The sequence below is a fragment of the Telopea speciosissima genome, chromosome 2 (genome assembly GCF_018873765.1).
Source record: "Telopea speciosissima isolate NSW1024214 ecotype Mountain lineage chromosome 2, Tspe_v1, whole genome shotgun sequence".
NCBI lineage: Eukaryota > Viridiplantae > Streptophyta > Magnoliopsida > Proteales > Proteaceae > Telopea > Telopea speciosissima.
The window spans coordinates 51,017,023-51,037,620 of NC_057917.1; the positions used below are offsets into that span (position 1 = coordinate 51,017,023).

Here is a 20,598-nt window from a genome sequence, read left to right on the forward strand (position 1 = left end):
AGGAGGTAGGAGTCCAAAGAGCCTTGGGCTTTCCACTGCTTGGTTAGGGAAGCCTTGACTATGTTGAAAGAAGAACGAGTACCTAGGAAGTGTCCAACAAGGCAAGACTGCCATTTGGAGATTTCGGGTGACAAAATGTTGTTTGGACAGAGGGCAAAGGGGGAACCATCTTCAGATGCAGAAGGCTTGATGAAATGGAGTGCGTTGCCAGAGCTGGAGGAAGGAGCAGGGAGGGGTTGGGAGATGATCGAGGCCCAAGATTTGGGGCCAGCAGTATGGCAGGGTGAAGAGGTGATGGCGGTAGAGGGAGTGGTGGTGGTGGAGCGATTAATGGTGGTGGTGTTGGTGCAGATGGTGGGGGTGATGGAGGTGAAGGGAATGGAGGTGGGGGAGGAGCCAGGGGATGGTGATGGCGGGGGCAGATGAGGAGGAGGTGGTGGTGGGGGGGCGGAGTTGGAGAAGGAGAGGGGGAGGGGTAGGAGCTCATCTCTCAGGTCATCGTCCTGTTTGGAATTTGTTACAAGAGGGAAGCAACACAACTCTTCTCGATCGAATCTGAATCTTGTCTAAGATCTAATAACGAGAAATCAAATCCAGACCCAATCTCTATAAATCTGAACTGGATCCAGCTGATTTTATCCCCTAAAATCACGTGCTTCCTTGAAGACCATGTGAATTTTGTTCTTCCTTGTCCTTTTTGATCAATCACCCAAGCGAATACATTCAGTTTTCAATTTTCTTGCTAGAGATTCAAATTAATTTTCTCGTACATTATTATTATTATTTTGTTTTGGCTTCTCGCATTTCAATTGGTTTTCCTTTCGTAATTGATATCAAACCTTAGAGAACCATCAAAGTAGAAGAAGAGAAGAGAGAAGAAGAAAAGAAGAGAAAATGACGGTGAATGAGCATGTCTGACTGAGAATTCTTATATTGCTTATATAAAACTGAATGTAGTGCAAATACAATAAGGGACATGACTTAAACAAACTAATTACAGATCTACCCATAAATCACCACATCAGGGACATGACTAAAATAAACTAATTACAACTCTACCCATAGATCACTACATACTACCAAATATACCCTTAGAATAGTGGTAACACGTAATAACACTCAACAATACACTTAACATCTTTCTATAGCGAGAAATCATATCTAGACCAAATCTCTTTAGATTTTTTTTTGGGCGAATAAAAATTCATTACCCAAGAGAGGAGAAAAAAAGGGGGGGGGAGGAGAAAAAAAAATTAACGAATTACAAGACCCCACCTATACAAAGGGGAACACAAGGGCCTGGAGAAACAAAGGGGAAGAACCCCAACAAACCAACAAACCAAAGATAGCCAAGCTCAACTGGGCAAATAGCTCAACCTAAAAAGTGCAAAAATTGGCATAGAGAATCCACAAAACGCCGCTAGTTGCCTTGCCAGAGCACGTGGTCACAGATATCCCTACTTAAAGGCGTAAGCTTCTCATTATTGGGAAAGGAATAGTCTTGGGGAGGGGGGATGCTTCTTGGGATAAGGAGGGAGATAATGTTGCACTGCCGAAAGACATGAAAAGAGGCAGCAACATAGTTGTCACGGTGTCTAAGCGATCCTAGGCGTTGGAGAGGGTCCAAAAGTAGAGCGACACCAATTGGGCGTCCAAGGCGCTTGGATGCCTAGCCTAGGTGACACCTTGACAACTATGGGCAGCAGGGGGTTGGATGGGCTGAGGGGTTGGACAAAGGGAGGAAGAAGAGCTTGGCAGGAAAAGTGGAAAGGTAAAGGACGAGTTAGGGGAAAGCGTGAGAGCATAATTGGGATTAGGGAGGGTGGGGTGGGATGCGATGGGCCGCTCGAGGGGTTAGGCCCAATAAGGTTAGGAACAGGGAGAGGCCAGAAGCAAGGGGGGTTAGAGCGGGTTTTAGTAGAGAAGGTGGAAGGACCCAGGGGTGAGGGGGTGGGGTTGAAGGGTGGTGGGACCTAGGGGGACCAGGTTGAGCGAGGGGGTGGTAAAGGGGGGCTCAACGTGAGTGGAAGGAGGAGGGGAGGGGTGGGCCCTCCCACAAGGGTTGAGAGGAATAAATGGGTAGGGGTGGAGTATGGGGAGTGTGGGAGGCACGAGTGGGGTTAGCGTCAGAAGTAGGAATAGAAGAGGGGACGAAAGAGAGTGACAAGTCAGTAGCAGGGGTGGTAGGCGGAAGGGAGCCGGCAGGAAGGGTTGTCAACGACTCAACGGGGACAAAGGAGGAGTCACCATCATCATAGGGAGCAACGGACTGAAGGATATCGAAGCGGTTTTGACCAGTGGTAGCCGAAAGGAGGACCAACGGTCCAGAGGAAGGATGACCTCGAGGAGAACCAGAGGTCGGGATCTCCTTGCGACGGGGCCTGCGATGCCTACTTGTTCTCGGGCCACGGCTAGGGCCATGGGAACCAGAGGCTGCCGGAATGGAATGAGGCGGCGGGTAGATAGAGGACCCGGGTCCATTCGCCACTGGGTGGATAGGGTCATCTTTGCGCACAACAGGAGCAGGGGACTTGGGAGTACAGGCTTGAGTGAGGTGGCCAAAAGCCTTGCAAAGGAGGCATTGGGGTGGGAGCATTTCAAAGTGAATCTTTTGTTGAAAGGAGAAACCTTCATCATCCACAACAGTAACTGAGGTTGGAGGGATAGCATCGGCAGAGACCTGAACGCAGATCCGAGCAAACGTCAGCCTATCCATTGTTTTGGTTCTCTTATCGGAATAAAGGGGTTTGCCGACGACAGATCCGATGATGCTAAGTCCCTTTTCACACTAGCAGTGGAGAGGAGGGCCTGGAAGCATGATCCATAGCAGGGTGGAGTGCAAATTGACCTTGTTGAGTTGCAGATGATGGTCTCATAGAGTTTTTCCCCACATGCCAAGGGCCACCTTCATGGGCTTTCAGTTTATCGTCTTCTTCAGAGAATTTGAAAATGGAAACTCCATTGTCTAAGAGGTAAGTATCTAGGGTCCCTTGAGATATCCCTTGCTTGGTTAGAGACAACTGTACAATATTGAAGGGAGGTCTGCTCCCGAGGAAGTGACCTACCAAACAGTTCTTCCATGTGAAGATTTCAGAGGCAAGAAGCCCTGAAGGGCAGAAGCCAACTATTTTGTCACCAACAAGGGAAGGTGGGATGAAGTGGAGAGGGTGACCCTCCCTAGCAGAGGAACGGTCATGACCGCAAAGAGTGTTCCAGGCCTTAGCACTGGTGATAGGGGGTGGGGAGGAAGGGTGGAGGAGAGGTTAGGAGGAGGGCAGTGGGGTTTGGACAGAGAGGAACTGGCAGGCAGGGCCGCCGGAAGGAGGTCATACATGGCGGAGGACCATGTCGCGACTTAGTACTTGCGATGTCCCCTCAATCTCCATAGATTTGAACTGGGTCCAGCCTATTTTATCCCCTAAAATCAAGGTACTAAAACTTGGGTCTCGGTGCCAACTCGACTCTTGGAAAAACCGAGACGAGTCGAGATCTCGCCGAGTTGGTGCATTTTTTTTTTTTCCAACTCGAAGCCTCAACTTTGGGTCAACCCGAGATCTGGACCCGAGATCCGAGATCTCGCCGAGATATGTCGAGTTTTGCCCAATTAGGTAAGGTATTTAAGTGGTAGGTGGGTTAAAATAATGGGTCGAAACCGAGATCCAACCGAGATCTTGCCGAGATCTCGCCGAGATATTGTACTTTTGAGACTCGCAGGCAATCTCGTCTCGAGATTTCGAAAATCCGAGAAACTCGGCGAGATCTCTCGCCGAGATCTCGCGAGTTCTCGAACCTTGCCTAAAATCACTAACTTCCGAAGACCATGTGAACTTTGTTCTTTTCTACTTTACTATTTTTTGATCAATCACCCAAGTCAATTTTCTTGCCATAAATTCAAATTAATTTTCTCGTACAGTATTACTGTGCATTATCATTATTTTGTTTTGGCCTCTTGCATTTCAGTTGGTTCTCTTTTCTGTGCTTATGCAATCTTGTTGATCTTCTGTGGAATTTTTTTTAGACCCAAGAGCTCTTGGTCCTAGGACGGCAAACCCTTACAGAACTGAGGGATAGCATTTATTGCTTGACCGACCAGGTGATGCAAAAAGCAGGACAGCATGATCCTTCTGGATATTTCCTCATAGAAGTAAGGGGCTTATTTGCTCTTTTGTTAGTGTTGATAATAATGTTAGTAGATTACTGTTGATGATAATGTTAGCAGACCTAATAAGTTCTATCTTTTCTATTTCTGAATTCTATAGGACGTATTTTGCAATGATTTGAGAGATCCCTCTGCTATAGATTACAGCAAACCCATATTTGATTGGCTTAAAAACTGTGAGAAAGAAGCACTTGAGAAATGGGAATGCATCATAGCAGGTGGATCACAACAAAAACGAAAAGCATTGTTGGGCAAGGTTCCTACCCCTGACTTCCCTCATTTTAAAGCTGTTGACATGCATGAGACTCGCTTCTGTGATCTGGAGTTTCGGCTTGGTGCTGGGTATCTATACTGTCACCAGGTATGTGCTTGTATTGCTTGCTTTCATGCATTAGATATAGCTTTTACAAGGTTGTAACATTATTATTCCTACTTTCTGGTACTCATATTGCAGAGATCTCACTTCATATAATAATACTACATTGGATTTCCCTATGAAATCAGGCCAAAAAATAAACATAGTAATGGTCTCTTTGCCACTGCGGAACTTTATTGAAGAAAACATTTCAAAAAAAAAAAGTTCATGTAGAAACTAAATTGAAATTTTATTGTTGAGAAATAATAAAGAAACAAATTAAAAAGTTTTGGATTTTGGTGTCAGAATCCAAGACTTGTATCTGACAAAGATACTTCATCTGTAGAAGAGTCTTTGTAATATGGGTGAACTATGCATATGTCAGAAAGCTAACATCCCCACCTTGGAGAAGATAGAATAATCTTTGGACATATGTAAATAGCTATCTTATCACCCCCTCCGCACCATCTTCTTTTTCCATTTTTCTCATTCTTTGCTTATAGCAATGGTAAAAGGTTCGAGCTGCCAGGGAAAATGCCTTGGTTCAAGTCTTGAAGATGGCCACTTAACGCAACAATGCCAAGGTTAGGAGTTAGGACTGACTCCAAACTCACACTTCCCAGGACCCCACATAGGGTGGTTCAGCACTGGGTAATGACCAAGGATTAAAGTATCGCTATTGGGTATCGTATCGCAGGGGGTGATTTTAAGAGAAGTATCTTATGGAGATACGCTAAAGATAGCATGGAAATGGTCAAGATATGCTTGAAAATACACTTTTGGAGCAAAAAACACTATAAATAAGCAATATATAACATGTATCATGCATAAACACTAAAATGGAGAACAGCGTATTACGAGACAAGTGCATTCAATTGAAATTGTTATAAAGGTTGAGGTTTCTTACATGTAGTAATAATCTAATGCCATGAAGAGTGTCAGGGTGGTCCAAACTCATATGTGGAAGAGTCTTCAGGCATAGGAGCGACTTGGATGATGTTGTGCACCGATTGAACATAAGCACAATACTGATCACAGTCAAAATAGTGATGGTAATGTGTCTCCCATTTATAGTAGAATCGTGTGTACTGCTCTGGAGTGGCCAATGCCGGTAAAGTACTGAGTTGTGGTTGTGCCTGACCGTGTCCATAACTTCTATACCTCGAAGAAGCCCCATGTTCATAGCCCGAAGAAGCGCCTGAAGAAGCATACTGTCCATGGCCTGATGAAGCACCAGTGTGATCCGAACTCGTGCTCAGTGACCCCATGCCCCTTATAAGTACATCATGGTCATATGGATCAAGGGGACGTTTACGCTTCTGACTGTAAGCCTGTGGCTTTGAGTGAGCACCATGATCTTCATCTTGAGTTGCATATGTGTATCCTGCCTCACATATGAACTACAACCCAACATAAGACTGTGAAGCCCCACTACTACTAGTACCGCCTGCACCATCACCATCATCATCCTCATCATCATCACCACCACTATCACCATCACCGCCATCATCATCATAACTATCCCATTGGGTAACTCGATACTGAGCACCTGATCTTGTCCTCCTAATATCACCATCATTAGAGCTACTAATGTTTGGGTCTTGTGCTTGTGTATATGATGGTGCTTGTGTTTCATCAGCATCCATTTGTAATGATGTTTTCTATGATTGGATCAGGTGCAGTTGTTTGACGGTCCTTACCCAACCGATCTATCACCAATACCCTATCAATGTCCTCTATCTATGCTCTAATTAAATCTTCTTCGTCAATTATGTGGTTGATGTCGATTGGGTTGACATCTATGTCGTCCCCTTCTTTCTCTAACTCTAAATATTTCGTCTTCAACTTCATATTGTAATACACATACGTTTGCATAATTGAGACGATTACGGGTTTGGTGTGTATCAACCTTAACGTACTCCAGTTACGTTCACAGCCACTTGTGAAGGCCATTGGAGATAACACCCGAATTGCAATCTTCCTCATGTTTGGAGCCCTACCCCCACAGTTGAACCACCAATCAGCTGCACAATTTTAATAATTCCATTGTTGAAAGTTTGAAACTCATATGATAATATTAAAAGTTTGATACTAATTTTAAATAAAATAATAAATTATTAAACTTAACTTACCTAGGCAAATTATGGATCTAGCATGGATAGCCATTCGATCGGCAAATCCACAAGGGATCTCTCGAAATTACTTCACTTAAAGTGGTATTGAAACATTAATTAGCCACTCAAAGAGTTTAATTCAATCTGTGACTCTATGTTGCCATATATTAGACATTATACAATGTACTATTCAGCCCTTCCATGGCAGCTCTGGCTCCAATCTATTGACTACTCTACGTAGGGCTTCCACCAATTGATGGTTTTGGGAAATGTGACGTGTCAATAAGACACCAGTCCCCCTATATTAATAATAAGATGTGAGGTACAAAGATAATAAAGCCCCTAGGGCAACATTACAAAACTCCTAAGAACAATTTTACCCTTATACCCCATATTACAACACTGCGTCTCAAGTTGGTGCATGGATATCACAAATGCCCAACTTGCATACAAGAAGACAAAAAACTTTACTACTTAAACCCTTGGTAAAACATCAGCCAACTGGTCTCTAGACTTGACAAATGGAGTGCAAATCAGTCCTTGTTCCAACTTCTCTTTGATGAAATGATTGTCAATCTCCACATGCTTGGTTCGGTCATGCTGGACCGGATTATTGGCAATGCTAATAGTAGACTTGTTGTCATAGTAAAGCATCATAGGTAATGATGTAGGAAGATCCAAGTCTTTCATTAGTCCCTAGAGCCACCTTAATTCACAAATTTCATAGGACATGGCACGAAACTTGGCTTCAACACTTGACCGGGCAATGACAGTTTGCTTCTTGCTTCACCATGTGACCAAATTTCCTCCAACAAAGGTGTAGTAACTAGAAGTCGATCGTCGATCATCAGGAGAGGTAGCCCAGTCAGAGTCTGTAAAAGCCTCCACTTGTAGATGATCATGAGGAGAGAACAAAATTTCTTTACCTGGGGCAGCCTTCAAATGCCGTAAGATACGGATCACAACATCCCAATGGGAAGTATATGGGTCATGAATATAATGACTGACCATATTGACAACAAAGTTTATGTCTGGCTGAGTATGAGAAAGATAGATCAGCTTCCCAACCAACATTTGGTATTGCCCTTTGTCCACAGGGTTACTTGTTTTACTAGAGAGATGAGTGTTTGCTTCAAGAGGAGTATTTGACGGTTTACAACCTAACATGCCAGTCGCAGATGACAAATCCAAAGTGTATTTCCGTTGAGAGAGAACAACAATATCATCCACATTGATGATAAGAATAGAAAAGCTTGGTTCCATATCTCTTGATAAAAAGGGTGTGATCAACATTGCTCTGGGTGTAGCCGAATGAGACCATTGCACCATGAAATCTTCCGAACCAGGCCCTTGGGGACTACTTTAAACCATACAAGGCACGCTTTAGCTTGCACACCTTCCCATGAGTCTCATGAGTGGCAAAACCAGGAGGGATATCCATACATATTTCTTCCTCTAGTTCCCTATGGAGAAATGCATTTTTCACATCTAATTGTTGCAGCTCCCATCTGAGGTTGACTGCACATGACAAAATAACACGTATCGTGTTCATCTTTGCAACAAGAGCAAACGATTCCTAGTAGTCAAGACCATAGGTCCCTGTGTGAATCCTCTAGTAACCAACCGGGCCTTGTATCTATCTACAATGCCATCCGAATCTTGTTTAACAGGAAACACCACTTGCAGCTGACTGTCCTTTTCTACGGAGGAAGAAATACTAAATTTCAAGTATCATTTTTCTCCAGAGTAGGCATTTCTTCAATCATAGCTCCCTTCCACTTTGGATCTTAAAGAGCTTCCTGCCAGGTTTTGGGAAGAGAAACAGAGGACAAAGACGTAACAAAGGCACGGTATTAAGGGGAAAGAGACTCATACAAAACAACCTGAGAAATGGGGTGTTGCGTACAAGCTCGAACTTCTTTACGGACAACAATGGGCAAATCTAAAAAAGGATCTGAAATAATGGGAGATGGTGGAGAAAGATTACCTGGAGATGATAGATCCAATATAGGAGGAGCCAGTGGATCTGGAGTAGCAGCTATAGTGGTGTCTATTTGTGTCCCACGAACACGTTGATGAGTGTAGGTATGGACAATGGGTGGATCAACAACAGGTTGAGTTTCCCCTTGGATGGGAAACTCTCCTGGATAGAAGGCATAGGCATATCAAGCATATCAGCACTAACCAAGTCACCTCCTTGACGAGATGCCGGATATGGGACAACTTCATTAAAAACAACATCCATAGTCACATACATACGGCGGGTTAGCGGATAATAACAGCAGTAGCCCGTCTGAGTAGGAGAATAACCAACAAAGATTCTTTTTTAGACCTCGCGGTTCCAACTTATTGGGATGCTGATGGTTCCAGGCATAACAGATACATCCAAATACCTTTGGTGGAATAATGAAGGTATTGGAGCCCTGGAGAACTTGAATAAGAGAGCTAAAATTGGAACACTACTAGGAATCCTATTGATTAAATATGCTGCGGTCAGAACAGCCTCACTCCAATACTGTGGTGGGACATTCATTTCAAACATCAGGGCGCGAGCTACTTTCAATAAGTGACGGTTATTGCGTTCAGCCACCCTATTCTGAGCAGGTGTGTCAGCATAGCTGGTTTGATGGAGAATGCCCAGAGATGCAAGATATGCCTGAAATGCCCCATCTGTATACTCCCTTCCATTATCATTACTATGAATTTTAATCATGGCATTAAATTGGGCACGAACAAAATTATGAAACGATTGAAAACAATTGAAATCATCACTTTTATGGTGCATCAAATAAAGCCAAGTGCAATGGGTATGACAATCAATAAAAGAAACATACCATTTATAAGCAGAAATGGAAGAACTCCGGGCAGGGAGGGCCACACATCCGAATGGATTTAACATAAAAGGAGAATTATTTCAAGCATTCAAACTAGATTAAGATGAATGTGTTTGTTTGGCTAAAATGCAAGCATCACAAAAAGCATCCTTGGGATTACATTTGGAAAATAACTTAGGAAAGGCTTTAATTCAAGTACCTACAGAAGGGTGTCCTAAACGTCTATGCCAAAGTAATAAGTCATGAGGAACAACGGGATCAACAACAGTAGAATGAGCATGACTAAGAGGAGAAGCAGCTGCGTCGAGCAAATAGAGACCACCATAAGGTTTACCAGAGCCAATCGTTTCCCCCGTTACCAAATCCTTGAAAAGATAATGAGAAGGAAAAAAATGTCACTTTACAATAGTACCTACAGAAGGGTGTCCTAAACGTCTATGCCAAAGTAATAAGTCATGAGGAACAACGGGATCAACAACAGTAGAATGAGCATGACTAAGAGGAGAAGCAGCTGCATCGAGCAAATAGAGACCACCATAAGGTTTACCAGAGCCAATCGTTTCCCCCGTTACCAAATCCTAGAAAAGATAATGAGAAGGAAAAAAATGTCACTTTACAATTAAGGTCGGAGGTGAGACGACTAATACAAACCCCTATTCTTGTCTTGCTTTCCACCCTTTAGCCCTTGCTTCGGTGAGACCGCTAGAAAACCATTCCTCTCCGACGCTTACCCGACTGGGTGATCACTATCCAATTGCTATTTTCTTGTATGTATGCATCAAAAAGGGGCTTCCCTTCTCGTTCTTGTCTTGCTACTGCGACTGCGGCAGCTATTGCTTGTTGTCGAGCACATGTATCCTTCGTCTTCTTTCCTAGGGTACCTTGCTTATGCGATGCGAAAGCCACTTCCTGGGAGGCAGCCTTCTTTGTCACCTGTGACGGAAGCCTTCTCCTTTTCTGCCCGCTTAAGGTAAAAGTCCTTAAATTAAAGCTAAAAAGGTTATCGAAGGCCCCGGTAAGAGGGTGTTAGTTATCTTAGGAGCCACTGACCGAGATGGGGTACCGGGGCGCCGGGAGGACTTGCCATGCCTCTGCTGAAACCGAGGATTTTTATCTTGAGAGAGCTCGGTTCCGCCAGCAAGTTGCATGCTGTATCGAGGAGCGCAGATTCTTTCCCCCTACTGTGGAATTTCGGCATGTCGGTGGTGAACGCGGGATGCAATATTCGATGTCGGTGTGTTAAGCATTTAGCTAAAGGAAATTTGTAGTAAAGTTAGGAACATGTAAAACAAAATTTAATGTCAAGGTAGGAGAACATGTGATGGGTCCCTTCCCAGAAACAGAGTAAAGAGAGCCATCAGCAATGCGAACTTTGTCCTTACCAGAACATGGAGAATATTTGGAGAAAAAATTGCCTTTACCGGTCATGTGGTCTGAGGCACCAGAGTCAAGAATCCAGGATTGGGAAATAGTAGGTGCACAAAGACCAGCAAAAGAAATACCTGGGGTTGCAGCATCCGAAGGTACCAAGGTGGAAGAAGAAGCGGAAGCAGAACTGGCAGGGCTGGTGGAGTCCAACTTGGTTACCAAATGGCGAAGAAGCTTAGTAAGCTCATCCGGAGGAGTAGAAGGGGCAGCACTAGGTGGAGGATCAACTGTAGTAGCCTCAGTATGATTTGCTGAAGGTTTCCCACGACCACGACCCTTGTTGGAAGAGGTAGTGGGGCGCTCATGAAGCTTCCAACAAAATTCCTTGGTGCATCTCTCTTTCCCACAATAATCATATTTGATAGGATTGCGTTCAAAACGATCACTTGGGCAAGAAGAATCACCTTTGGATTGCACAGGAGGCCAAACAGAAGAATTGATCGGTCTTGGGAAGAAGGGGGCAGCATAGCAGCGCAATGGCTGTCCACGTGTTGAATCAGGGAGTAAGCCTGTTCCAGAGTAGGGAAATCACATCCTTGCTAAGAACCTGGGCACGGAGCTGATCATACTCCACATTAAGTCCAGCAAGAAAATTATACACCCTAAATTTATCTTCTCGTTTCTTGAACTTGATCACATCTTTAGGGATAGAGGCCTGGAATGTATCTTAAAAATCCAATTCCTGCCACAAGCCGCGCAACTCAGAGTAGTCTTGGGACAGGCTGAGTTCCTTATGGTTGGTCTCATGAAGTTTCTTACGCAATTCATAGACTTGTGCATCATTCCCAACCTGTGAATAAGTCTCTTGATTAGCCTTCCAAATTTTTGCAGCCGTGTCTAACGGGAGAAAACCACGAGCAAATTGAACTGTCATGCTTGAGAGAAGATAGGACATCACCAGGGAGTTGGAAGAACTCCATTTGTCTTGTTCAAGACATGCAGTGGTGGGTTTCTCCTTCTCACCAATGAGATAACCCAAATACTTGCGGGAGTCAATGTTGAGATAACAAGATCTGGACCATATCAAATAATTGCTTCCATCCAAACGGACGACACACACAGAGAAAGTAGGGAAGCCGTCATGAGAACCGCGAACTTGCCCTTCGGCCCCTTCTATACCAGATGTAGTAGAAGAAAGATCCGACATCGTGACAAAGAAAAGGGATAATCAACCGCAAATCTGAAGGAAAAAGACTAGATCAACAGATCCACAAAAACTTCACTGGATAAAAAAAACACAGCCTTCTTAGATCATGAATAAGGCAGATCGAACAAACAAAAAGGGAAAAAAGCCCTCAGCAGTGGGAAAAAGCACCATCAAGGGGTGGCGATGAAGGGAGGCAGAAGTCCCTGTTTGTCGGTGACGTTAGAAGAGAAACCAAGAGAGAGGGAGGCGTAAGGTGTGGCGGCGGTGGTGAGGTGGAAGGAGACGGAGATGGTTAGATGGTGGCAGTTTTAAGGAAAAACTGAGAAAGAGAAAGAGAAGAGAGAGAGCGGTGGTGGCGGCTTTGGAAATCCCTAGGTCGATTTTCCCTAGAGCTCTGATACCATGATGGTTTTGGGATTGTGACTTGTGTCAATAAGACACCAGTCCACCTCTATTTATAATAAATAAGATGTGAGGTACAAAGATAATAAAGCCCCTAGGGCAACATTACATAACTCCTAAGAACAATTTTACTCATACGCCATATTACAACATCCTGGTTATACCTTATAGGGTTGCTATAGTGAATATCCGGATTCAAATAATATGCTGCAAATCATGGTAATTGATATTAGGATTTTATTAGTAAATAATAAGTGTTTAAATGAAAACTTAAGTCATGTACTTGAAAGGAATTATCAGATGACCTGCCCAATGAATGCCTTGAACCAACATCCTTTCCCATCGGGCTTCTATAATTTTTAGAAACTGTTTGTTTCCCATTGGATTGTCGTCATGTATCTTCTTCTTGACTACAATCATGGCTTCTACTATCTTACCAATGGTCTACTCCTTATCCCCATCAACCTCTCTAAAAAGTTGAAAAGAGTGGCATCATAACCATATAAAGTAGGCACCCTTTCCCAAAACTTTGTGGATGTGATGAGGTCTTGAACATTTCTCTCAATTTCAGACCTTGTGTAAGACTTAGACAACCAGTCGGGATAGGTAAACATTTGAACCAGACCTTTTCGAGAACGGAGGCTATCAAATGCAATATAATTTGTGGCTGCAGGCCTCACTAAATCCCCTCTCATGTGCCTCCTTATCAGTACTAAAACTCAACTGTGATTGTAAATGAAGTTGGCAATCTTCCTTACATCAACAACCACCTTTTGGACCTTGGGCATTTCACTGATGTGTTCGAACATCAAATCAATACAATGTGTTACACACAATGTCCAAAATAGATTTTTCCTTTTCAACATAAGCATATGTCCGGCCATCTTGAAATTTGCCGCATTTTCACTCAACTATCTATAAACGCTTTTACCTAATCTCCTCCACAACCTCATCCATTAACTTATACAAATATCACTAAATGTGTTGACAGGCGTGTGCTAACATGCGCGGAAGGATTGCTTGTGATCTACGACCACCCTTCGCTTGCTGGGTGCGCTAGCTAAAGCTAACGCCCTTATTTTATTTAGTAAAAAAAAGGGGGGGGGACGTTAGTGAAGGATTGCCATGGTTTGGAGGGTGGGTGACCTAGTTTGCCAAACAAGATGTGTGCCGGTCGTACTCGAAAGTAAATATAGTCCGCCTCGGACTTGTGGAAGATCGTTTGGCTATCACAAAAAATAAGGAAGTTGATGATGGACACTCTCTTCACCACTCCACCCATCACACACAATGGTTACTCCATATGGAGGCCACTTCTCCTTGAATGTTTCAATATACTCATTCACTTCTTCCACAATGTCATTTAGGTAAGGCCCAACAATCTCATAAAGCGTTGGTGGCTTAACACTTGTCCCATAATGCTGAATCTCCTTTACCATGGCCTTGAAATAAATGTCTTTGTCCTTGTGAGCTGGAACCTAGAATCATGGCACTGTGGAACCATCTCGAGATTGCTCTGCCTTTCTTTTCACTCAATGTCTTTGGATGAAAGCTTTCTTCTATCCTCTGTTGCCCTTCATCCCTCCCTCTATAGGCAGCAGGATACATGTTACAGATGTCTGGGATCTTCTTCCTCTTACCCTCGGCTTTGTCACTCTTAGCAAACTGGTCAAACATTTCCATAATACTAGATGCTCTACTAAGCCCAACAGGTTCCTTACCCTTGCTCTTACCTATATGAGGATGACACGAGGAGCCAACAATAGCTTAATCAGAGCCCTAACGTTGTGGTCGAGCGGACTGAGTTCTTCTCAACTGCTCATTTCTCTAATCTTGCAGTCTTGCTTCATTTCGTGACTCACGCATCGCCCATGCCAACTCTAGATCCTCTTCTGCTTTCATATTTGACCCTTTATAATTCTCAAGATCCTCCATTGAGTACCTCATCTTCCTTTGCCTTATCAGATCTATCTTTACCGTCCCTTCGAAGTTTTTGCATTGCCCTGCTTAACTCTACAGGGCACTTTCATGTGTTGTTTATGCCTAGTTACCGCACCTCCATAATGGGCAGTGTCACAAAATTTGCATCTTGTATGTAGTCTATTATTCCCTATTTTCTGACAATAATTCCTCCAAATGTTTGTCTCATGGCATGGCATCTTCCTAAACACCAAACATAAGCATTAAAATCATTAAAAAAAAAGATAACATAAAGCTTATATTTACATTTCAATCATTGCAGGTATTTATCAAATTACATTGAACCAATGCTCCTCAATTATCAAAAAAAAAAATTCAAATATTTCCTTCACTTTTTATTTTCCAGCAAATAAAAAAACAACAACATCATAGCCTTATCCCAACTAAATGGGGTCGGCTACATGGATCCTTGCTCACCAATCCACTTTATTCAAAGTCATACATGATACAAGGCCTAAGCTAGAATAGCTTTCCTCACTACTTCTCCTATGATTGTTTTAGGCCTGCCCCTGCCCCTGGCTCTTTTAGTTCCTTCAATCTGAATCAAATCACTCCCCCATGTTGAAGCATCCCAAGGCCTCCGTTGAACATGGCCATACCACCTCAAATGACTTTCTCACAGCTTATCATGTATCGGAGCTATTCCCAAATCAGCTCTAATATGGTCATTCCTTACTTCCTAGTTTTGCCACACATCAACATCCTCATCTCTGCTAGACTTAGTTTATCTATTTGACACTTCTTAATTGCCCAACATTCCACACCATACATCATAGCCGGTTGTATGATAGTTTTATGTTGCATTTCATTCATTACAGGTATTTATCAAACTACATTACACTAATTTGAATCAAATTTTTTTTATTTTCTATAAAATAAATAAATTGAACTAATATAGAAACATTTGAAAAAAAATACATCAATCCAAGGTTTATGATGCATTTCATCCATTATAGGTTTTTATCAAACTACATTGAAGTAATTTTTTCATGAAAAAATCCTCAGTTTTTTCATTTTTTTCAATTATTTTTAAATTCCTGAAAATCGGCAGAAAATAAAGAAATAAATAAATAAATATATATATACAGAAAAATATATAAAAAATAGTGCAATGCTTGCAGTTCACAAATCTGATGTCTGTGATTTACATATAATTTTCCCAAGTCCATATGCCTTGTTTTTTGCAAGAAATAAAAAGAAAATCCATTATGACCAGTTTTCATTTTTCTCTGAAATTTCAAGAATCGGAGCACAAATATGTTTGATGCTATGATTTAGTTAGGTTTACTTAATTCCATGGATTTATAGCAAAAAAAAAGGGGGGGAGGGGTCTAAAAACAATGATTTAAGCAAAAAAATCAAGTTTTTTTGAAACCTACCTTCTCTGCACAGTTCTCCTTCAATCTCTGATTTCAGATTGTTGAATGATCCAAAAAAAAAATTATTAGCATGTTTTGATTCGCTTTTTATGCTTGAATCAAACCCCCAACTCAAATCTATGCAAAACACCAAGTTGAGCAACTTGGGAGTCTCGATTGAGAGTTCTTCGTTTCGAGTTCTGAAACATAAAGGCGCCTTTAATGGCATATCGATAAGTATCGATAGGTATTGATAATATCGTACCATATTGAACCGTTTCGGCTGATACAGTACGATTCTTATTGATGCCTAACCATTTTTAAAAAAGTATTGTATCGGCGTGTATCATATCAATACCAATACGTATCTGCGATACAATACGATATGGACTGATACCTTAATCCTTGGTAATGCCCCTTTTTTTTCTTTGCTCTCAAACTGCCTCTCCACTTCTCTTCTTCATTCTCTCCAATAAAACCCTGTTACACTTAGCTTTGATTAAGAGACCCAGTTAGTAGGTTATCCTTATATAGCTTTCAGTGTCAGATTAGGATCCTTTGAGCACCAGTGCCAGACCTTGATTTGGCCCTTTTGGTGCGAGTCCCTCTTATTCACATTGTTGAACACATAGTGCAGATGGTAGTGAGTGGGTGTTGGTTGTCATTGTTGTCAACACTGCATATTGGTGCATCACAGTGTTATTGGGAGTATACAGCATAGTTGTCATGGCGTCGCCATGGCGACGCCATGGCGTCCTGGCGCTGGAGAGGGCTGCATGGCGACCTACGCCATGACGACCCTCTTTGATTTCTTCTTCCTGACTCTCTTTCCCTCTTCGATTTCTTCTTCCTGTCTTCGATTTCTTCTTCCCTCTTCGATTTCTTCTTTCCCTCTTCAATTTCTTTCGATTTCTTCTTCGATTTCTTCTTCCTGTCTTCTTTCCCTCTTCGATTTCTTCTTCCTGTCTTCTTTCCCTCTTCGATTTCTTTCGATTTCTTCTTTCCCTCTTCGATTTCTTCTTCGATTTCTGAATTTTCTTCTTAAAACTTGAGAAACAATAGAGAAAAAATAAAACATGGCTTGAGTATACATCTATTAACACATTAAAAATAGAGAAAATAAAAAATAAAACATGGTCGACATGCTCGCCATGGCAACGCCATGGCGGGCGACATGTCGATATATCGACGTGACACCCCTCCACCGACTTGGATCGCCGTGACGCCGTGACAGCTATGGTATACAGTGGCAGTGCAGGGCAGTTACAAAGGTCAAAATAGTATAGGCAACATTTTAGTGAGTTGGCAGACTTCTAGCAGTGTAGGCAGTGACAGGACAGTGTTCGTAGCATCCCCAACAGTTCTTATAGTGTTCATAATGCCAGTGACACCATTATAGGGGTTTGGCAGTGTACACGGAGGTCCCACAGTGTTTGGGAATCATCTAGGGGTTTGTCATTTACAGGCATGGACAGCATCACGGGCATTTCTGTAATTTTACAGAGCATAGATGGCCTAAACAGGTTACAGTCAGCATACAGGGTTGTTTTGGTTATTATGTCAGTCACAGAGGTCAGTGGGGGTGTGGGTACAGTTCAAAGGGGTATTTTTGACATTTGGCAATGATGTGACATATTGGCAGTGATTCAGGTGCATCCGATCCTATGTAGCAGCATAGGGGATCTTATTGCATGTTTTCTCAGTGTTTGGCAGCCTCAGACAGCCTTGGGTGATGGGTTGATGCCTCTGGAATATTGATTTCATAGGTCTATGTACTGGCAGCGGGTTCGTCGGCATTTTGGAGGGCTAAATGGCAGAACTGGGCGAAACAATCTTCATGAGAAATGTAGTGCATCGAGTCCTCTTTCCAACGCAACTGGAAGTGCGTCGTTTTGATTCTGGATGAAGAAGATATTAGAAGCAAAATGAGGAGATAGATATGAAGTTTAAGGAGAGAGAAAATGTTAGCTGGCCCCACAGTGCCACATGGAAGTACAGCATGGCTGCACAGTGGCAGGCCATGTGGCTGAGAAGTTCCAACTGGCAGCAGTGGGCAGGCTGGTAGGCAGGGTGTTGCGGCCACTCCCGCAGCCGTGTGCATGTGAGGTGCCATAACCGTATGGACTGGCCGAGGCTCAAGGCCAAAGGCTGTCCTTTCATCGAGCACATGAGTTCAGGTTACAGGTGCATAAGAAGTTTGGGCTAAGGGCTACGTTGGAATTTGAGAAAATTCAAATATCTTTAGCTGAGATTGGTTGACCATTGAATACGGTTAGATTCTATTTCGCACGGTATTATTGGCCTTCTGGAGTTGATGTATCGTGGACAGCTCTTCATGAAGCATCGAACCTTGCAAAGTGTATTGTTTCGGTGCAATGCATGCGCACCATAGGGCACCTAGGGATTCCTAAAAATGCTTTATGATTCACCGTAGTGAAAGGGGTCTGATTGAGATTCCAATCCAAAGGCACAGGCACCTTCCCGCCCAATCCGACAATTGCAACGCTCAGGTGCGTTTTGCGGTGTACGATGCTCGCAGAAATGAAAATTGTCTTTACCTTTTCAGTCGTGACAGGATGTTCATCATGTTTCGGTGTTTTGTGTGTGTTCGATACACCCTCTCGAGATGTTTTTGCCGATTCCATTGGCCCACGCTTTTGGGGTTTTTACTGTCATCTGATGCACATTAAAACGCCACAACATCTTATTCTAATCGTGCGGTCCACATGAGATCTGAATCTGTGCACCCCATGGTCCCTGTGATTGTGTATTGCGCGTGCACGTGCACAACACCCCTGAGATTCCATTTTGAGCTTCCTAGTTGACCGAAATTCAAAATGCCATAACTTCCTCATCCGATGGTCAAATGAGGTGATCCAACTTGGAGATTTCTCATCTCTCCGAACTCTACACGACTCTCTGTGATTTTATGTGCTAATAGTGATGGTCTCCTGCAGTGTTTGAGGTTGTATGACTGATAGAGAGGTGCAGAGTGTGAGGATCAGCTCTTGGCAGCATTATGTTCATCAGCTCTAGGCAACAGAGTCTGTGATTGTGATTGAGTGCCAGTCAGTGTGTGTTTGAGTGCTTGTGTATTCAAGAGGACTACGTTTCTGTTCGTATTGATTGCAAGAAAGAATTTTTAGAGTTCACACACTCCCCCCCCCACCCCCCCCCCCCCCGTCCTCTCAGTATCAACCTGGGAACGGCTAGTATTGATTGCAGGAAAAAAAATTTAGAGTCCACTGATTCACACACCCCCTCTCAGTATCAACCTGGGAACAATACACTATGTTAACCAACTTCTCATAGAATGTGTACTAAAATAACCTTGAAATTGGAGGAGCTGCACCAAACAAATACTTTGGAGGCAACCTCTTACCAGACGACATTTTTGTTCTTTCCCAGTTCTTCCATCAAGTGTGTTAAGATAGCAAACTCCAATAGAAAATAGACCCTGTTACAAGTGATGCTTATTCAGTGAGGGCTGAACTGACTGACCTCCATTAGAAAGTGAATCCTTGCTCTTACCTGGACCTGTTTTCAAAATAACCTTGAATCCTTGTTCACTCATAGTTGTGAGTCACTTGTCTAAGAACCATTTATTATGGTTTTCCTTTTTCCTTTTTTGTTTAACATTACCATTAAGTGAGACGGATATTTACTGAGTGCATTGGTGAAATTTTAAGCACTGATGTCGCTATTATTGATGATAGCAATGAAGCTATTTTTTTCATTTGTGCCTGACTGTATACTTCATTTGGACCTCCACTTTGATGGTTTGTCACAGTTTACAATATTGAGTAACTTAGTTCAGTACATAATGTTTTTAGTAAAATAGCATTCAAACAATGGACGAAACATTGTGAAGTTGTATTGTGGTCTACTCTCTCTCTCTCTCTCTCACACACACACACACACATTGCCTTGGAGATTTTATTTATTTATTTATTTATCTTTTTTATGAACATTTCCTTTTTCATTGGTTTAATATTGCTAGTACAGGGAGATTGCAAGCATGCCATTGTGATTAGAGACATGAGATTGATACACCCAGAGGATGTACAAAACCAGGTAGCTTATCCGGTTCTCACATTTCAATTGAAAAGCCGTCATCAGAAATGTTCAGCATGCAAGATTTATCTAGCTACAAAGGTGACGGTGGACGACAAGTGGGCCCAGGAGAACCCGTGCTATTTCTGTCATAGCTGCTATTATCTTCTGCACTATGATGAGGAGGGTAAGCTGCTGTATGAGTTCACCGTGTATGATTATCACCCGGAGTAATTATACAAACTATTGAATATGTAAACTCTCTCTCCCTAGTGTACAAGTTCAGTGTTAAGAGCGTCTTCTCCTAGACATTGAAGTCTCTTTATAATATTCATGAATATCCCATGCCGTATTTTCCAATTCAACACTTCGAGTAAGAATGCTTCAGTTTTTTACTTGAAACAAAAGCGCTAAACAATTTGGCCTAATAACAAGAGACTGGAAGAGGTCTTTAAAAATTCTGCATTTGAGGACAGCTGCTGGCGCAGCTGGCTTGAGGCTAGTGTGGTAGAAACCTAACCCCAAGGAGGTTTCGAGTTCAAGACCTACTATTCCACGAAATCTAAGATACCCCTCATTCCCTTACCCACCCCACGAAAAAAAACAAAAAAAAAAAGAAAGTATTTGAAAAATTATGTGTGGAAAATAAAGATGATGTGGGATTGCTAATGTTTGGCCATCATCAATCATACTTCCTTGGCATGTTGTAGACATAAAAAGGTCAAATGTAAACCTGATGTAACAAGAGATTAATTTTGAAATTAAAAT

General features: G+C 42.6%; 1 protein-coding gene across 3 annotated transcripts in view; it reads left to right on the forward strand.

The window, feature by feature from the left end:
- The window catches only part of LOC122652489 (snRNA-activating protein complex subunit), a 76,520-nt gene extending 56,407 nt beyond the window's left edge, over positions 1 to 20,113 (forward strand). For all 3 annotated transcript variants that reach the window (XM_043846240.1, XM_043846239.1, XM_043846241.1), the window contains 3 exons: positions 4,019 to 4,144; positions 4,260 to 4,520; positions 19,783 to 20,113. In XM_043846240.1, the coding sequence (XP_043702175.1) occupies positions 4,019 to 4,144; positions 4,260 to 4,520; positions 19,783 to 20,064 (669 nt within the window). In that variant the 3' untranslated portion in view covers positions 20,065 to 20,113. The remainder of the gene's footprint in view (positions 1 to 4,018; positions 4,145 to 4,259; positions 4,521 to 19,782) is intronic.
- The last annotated feature ends 485 nt before the right edge of the window (positions 20,114 to 20,598 follow it).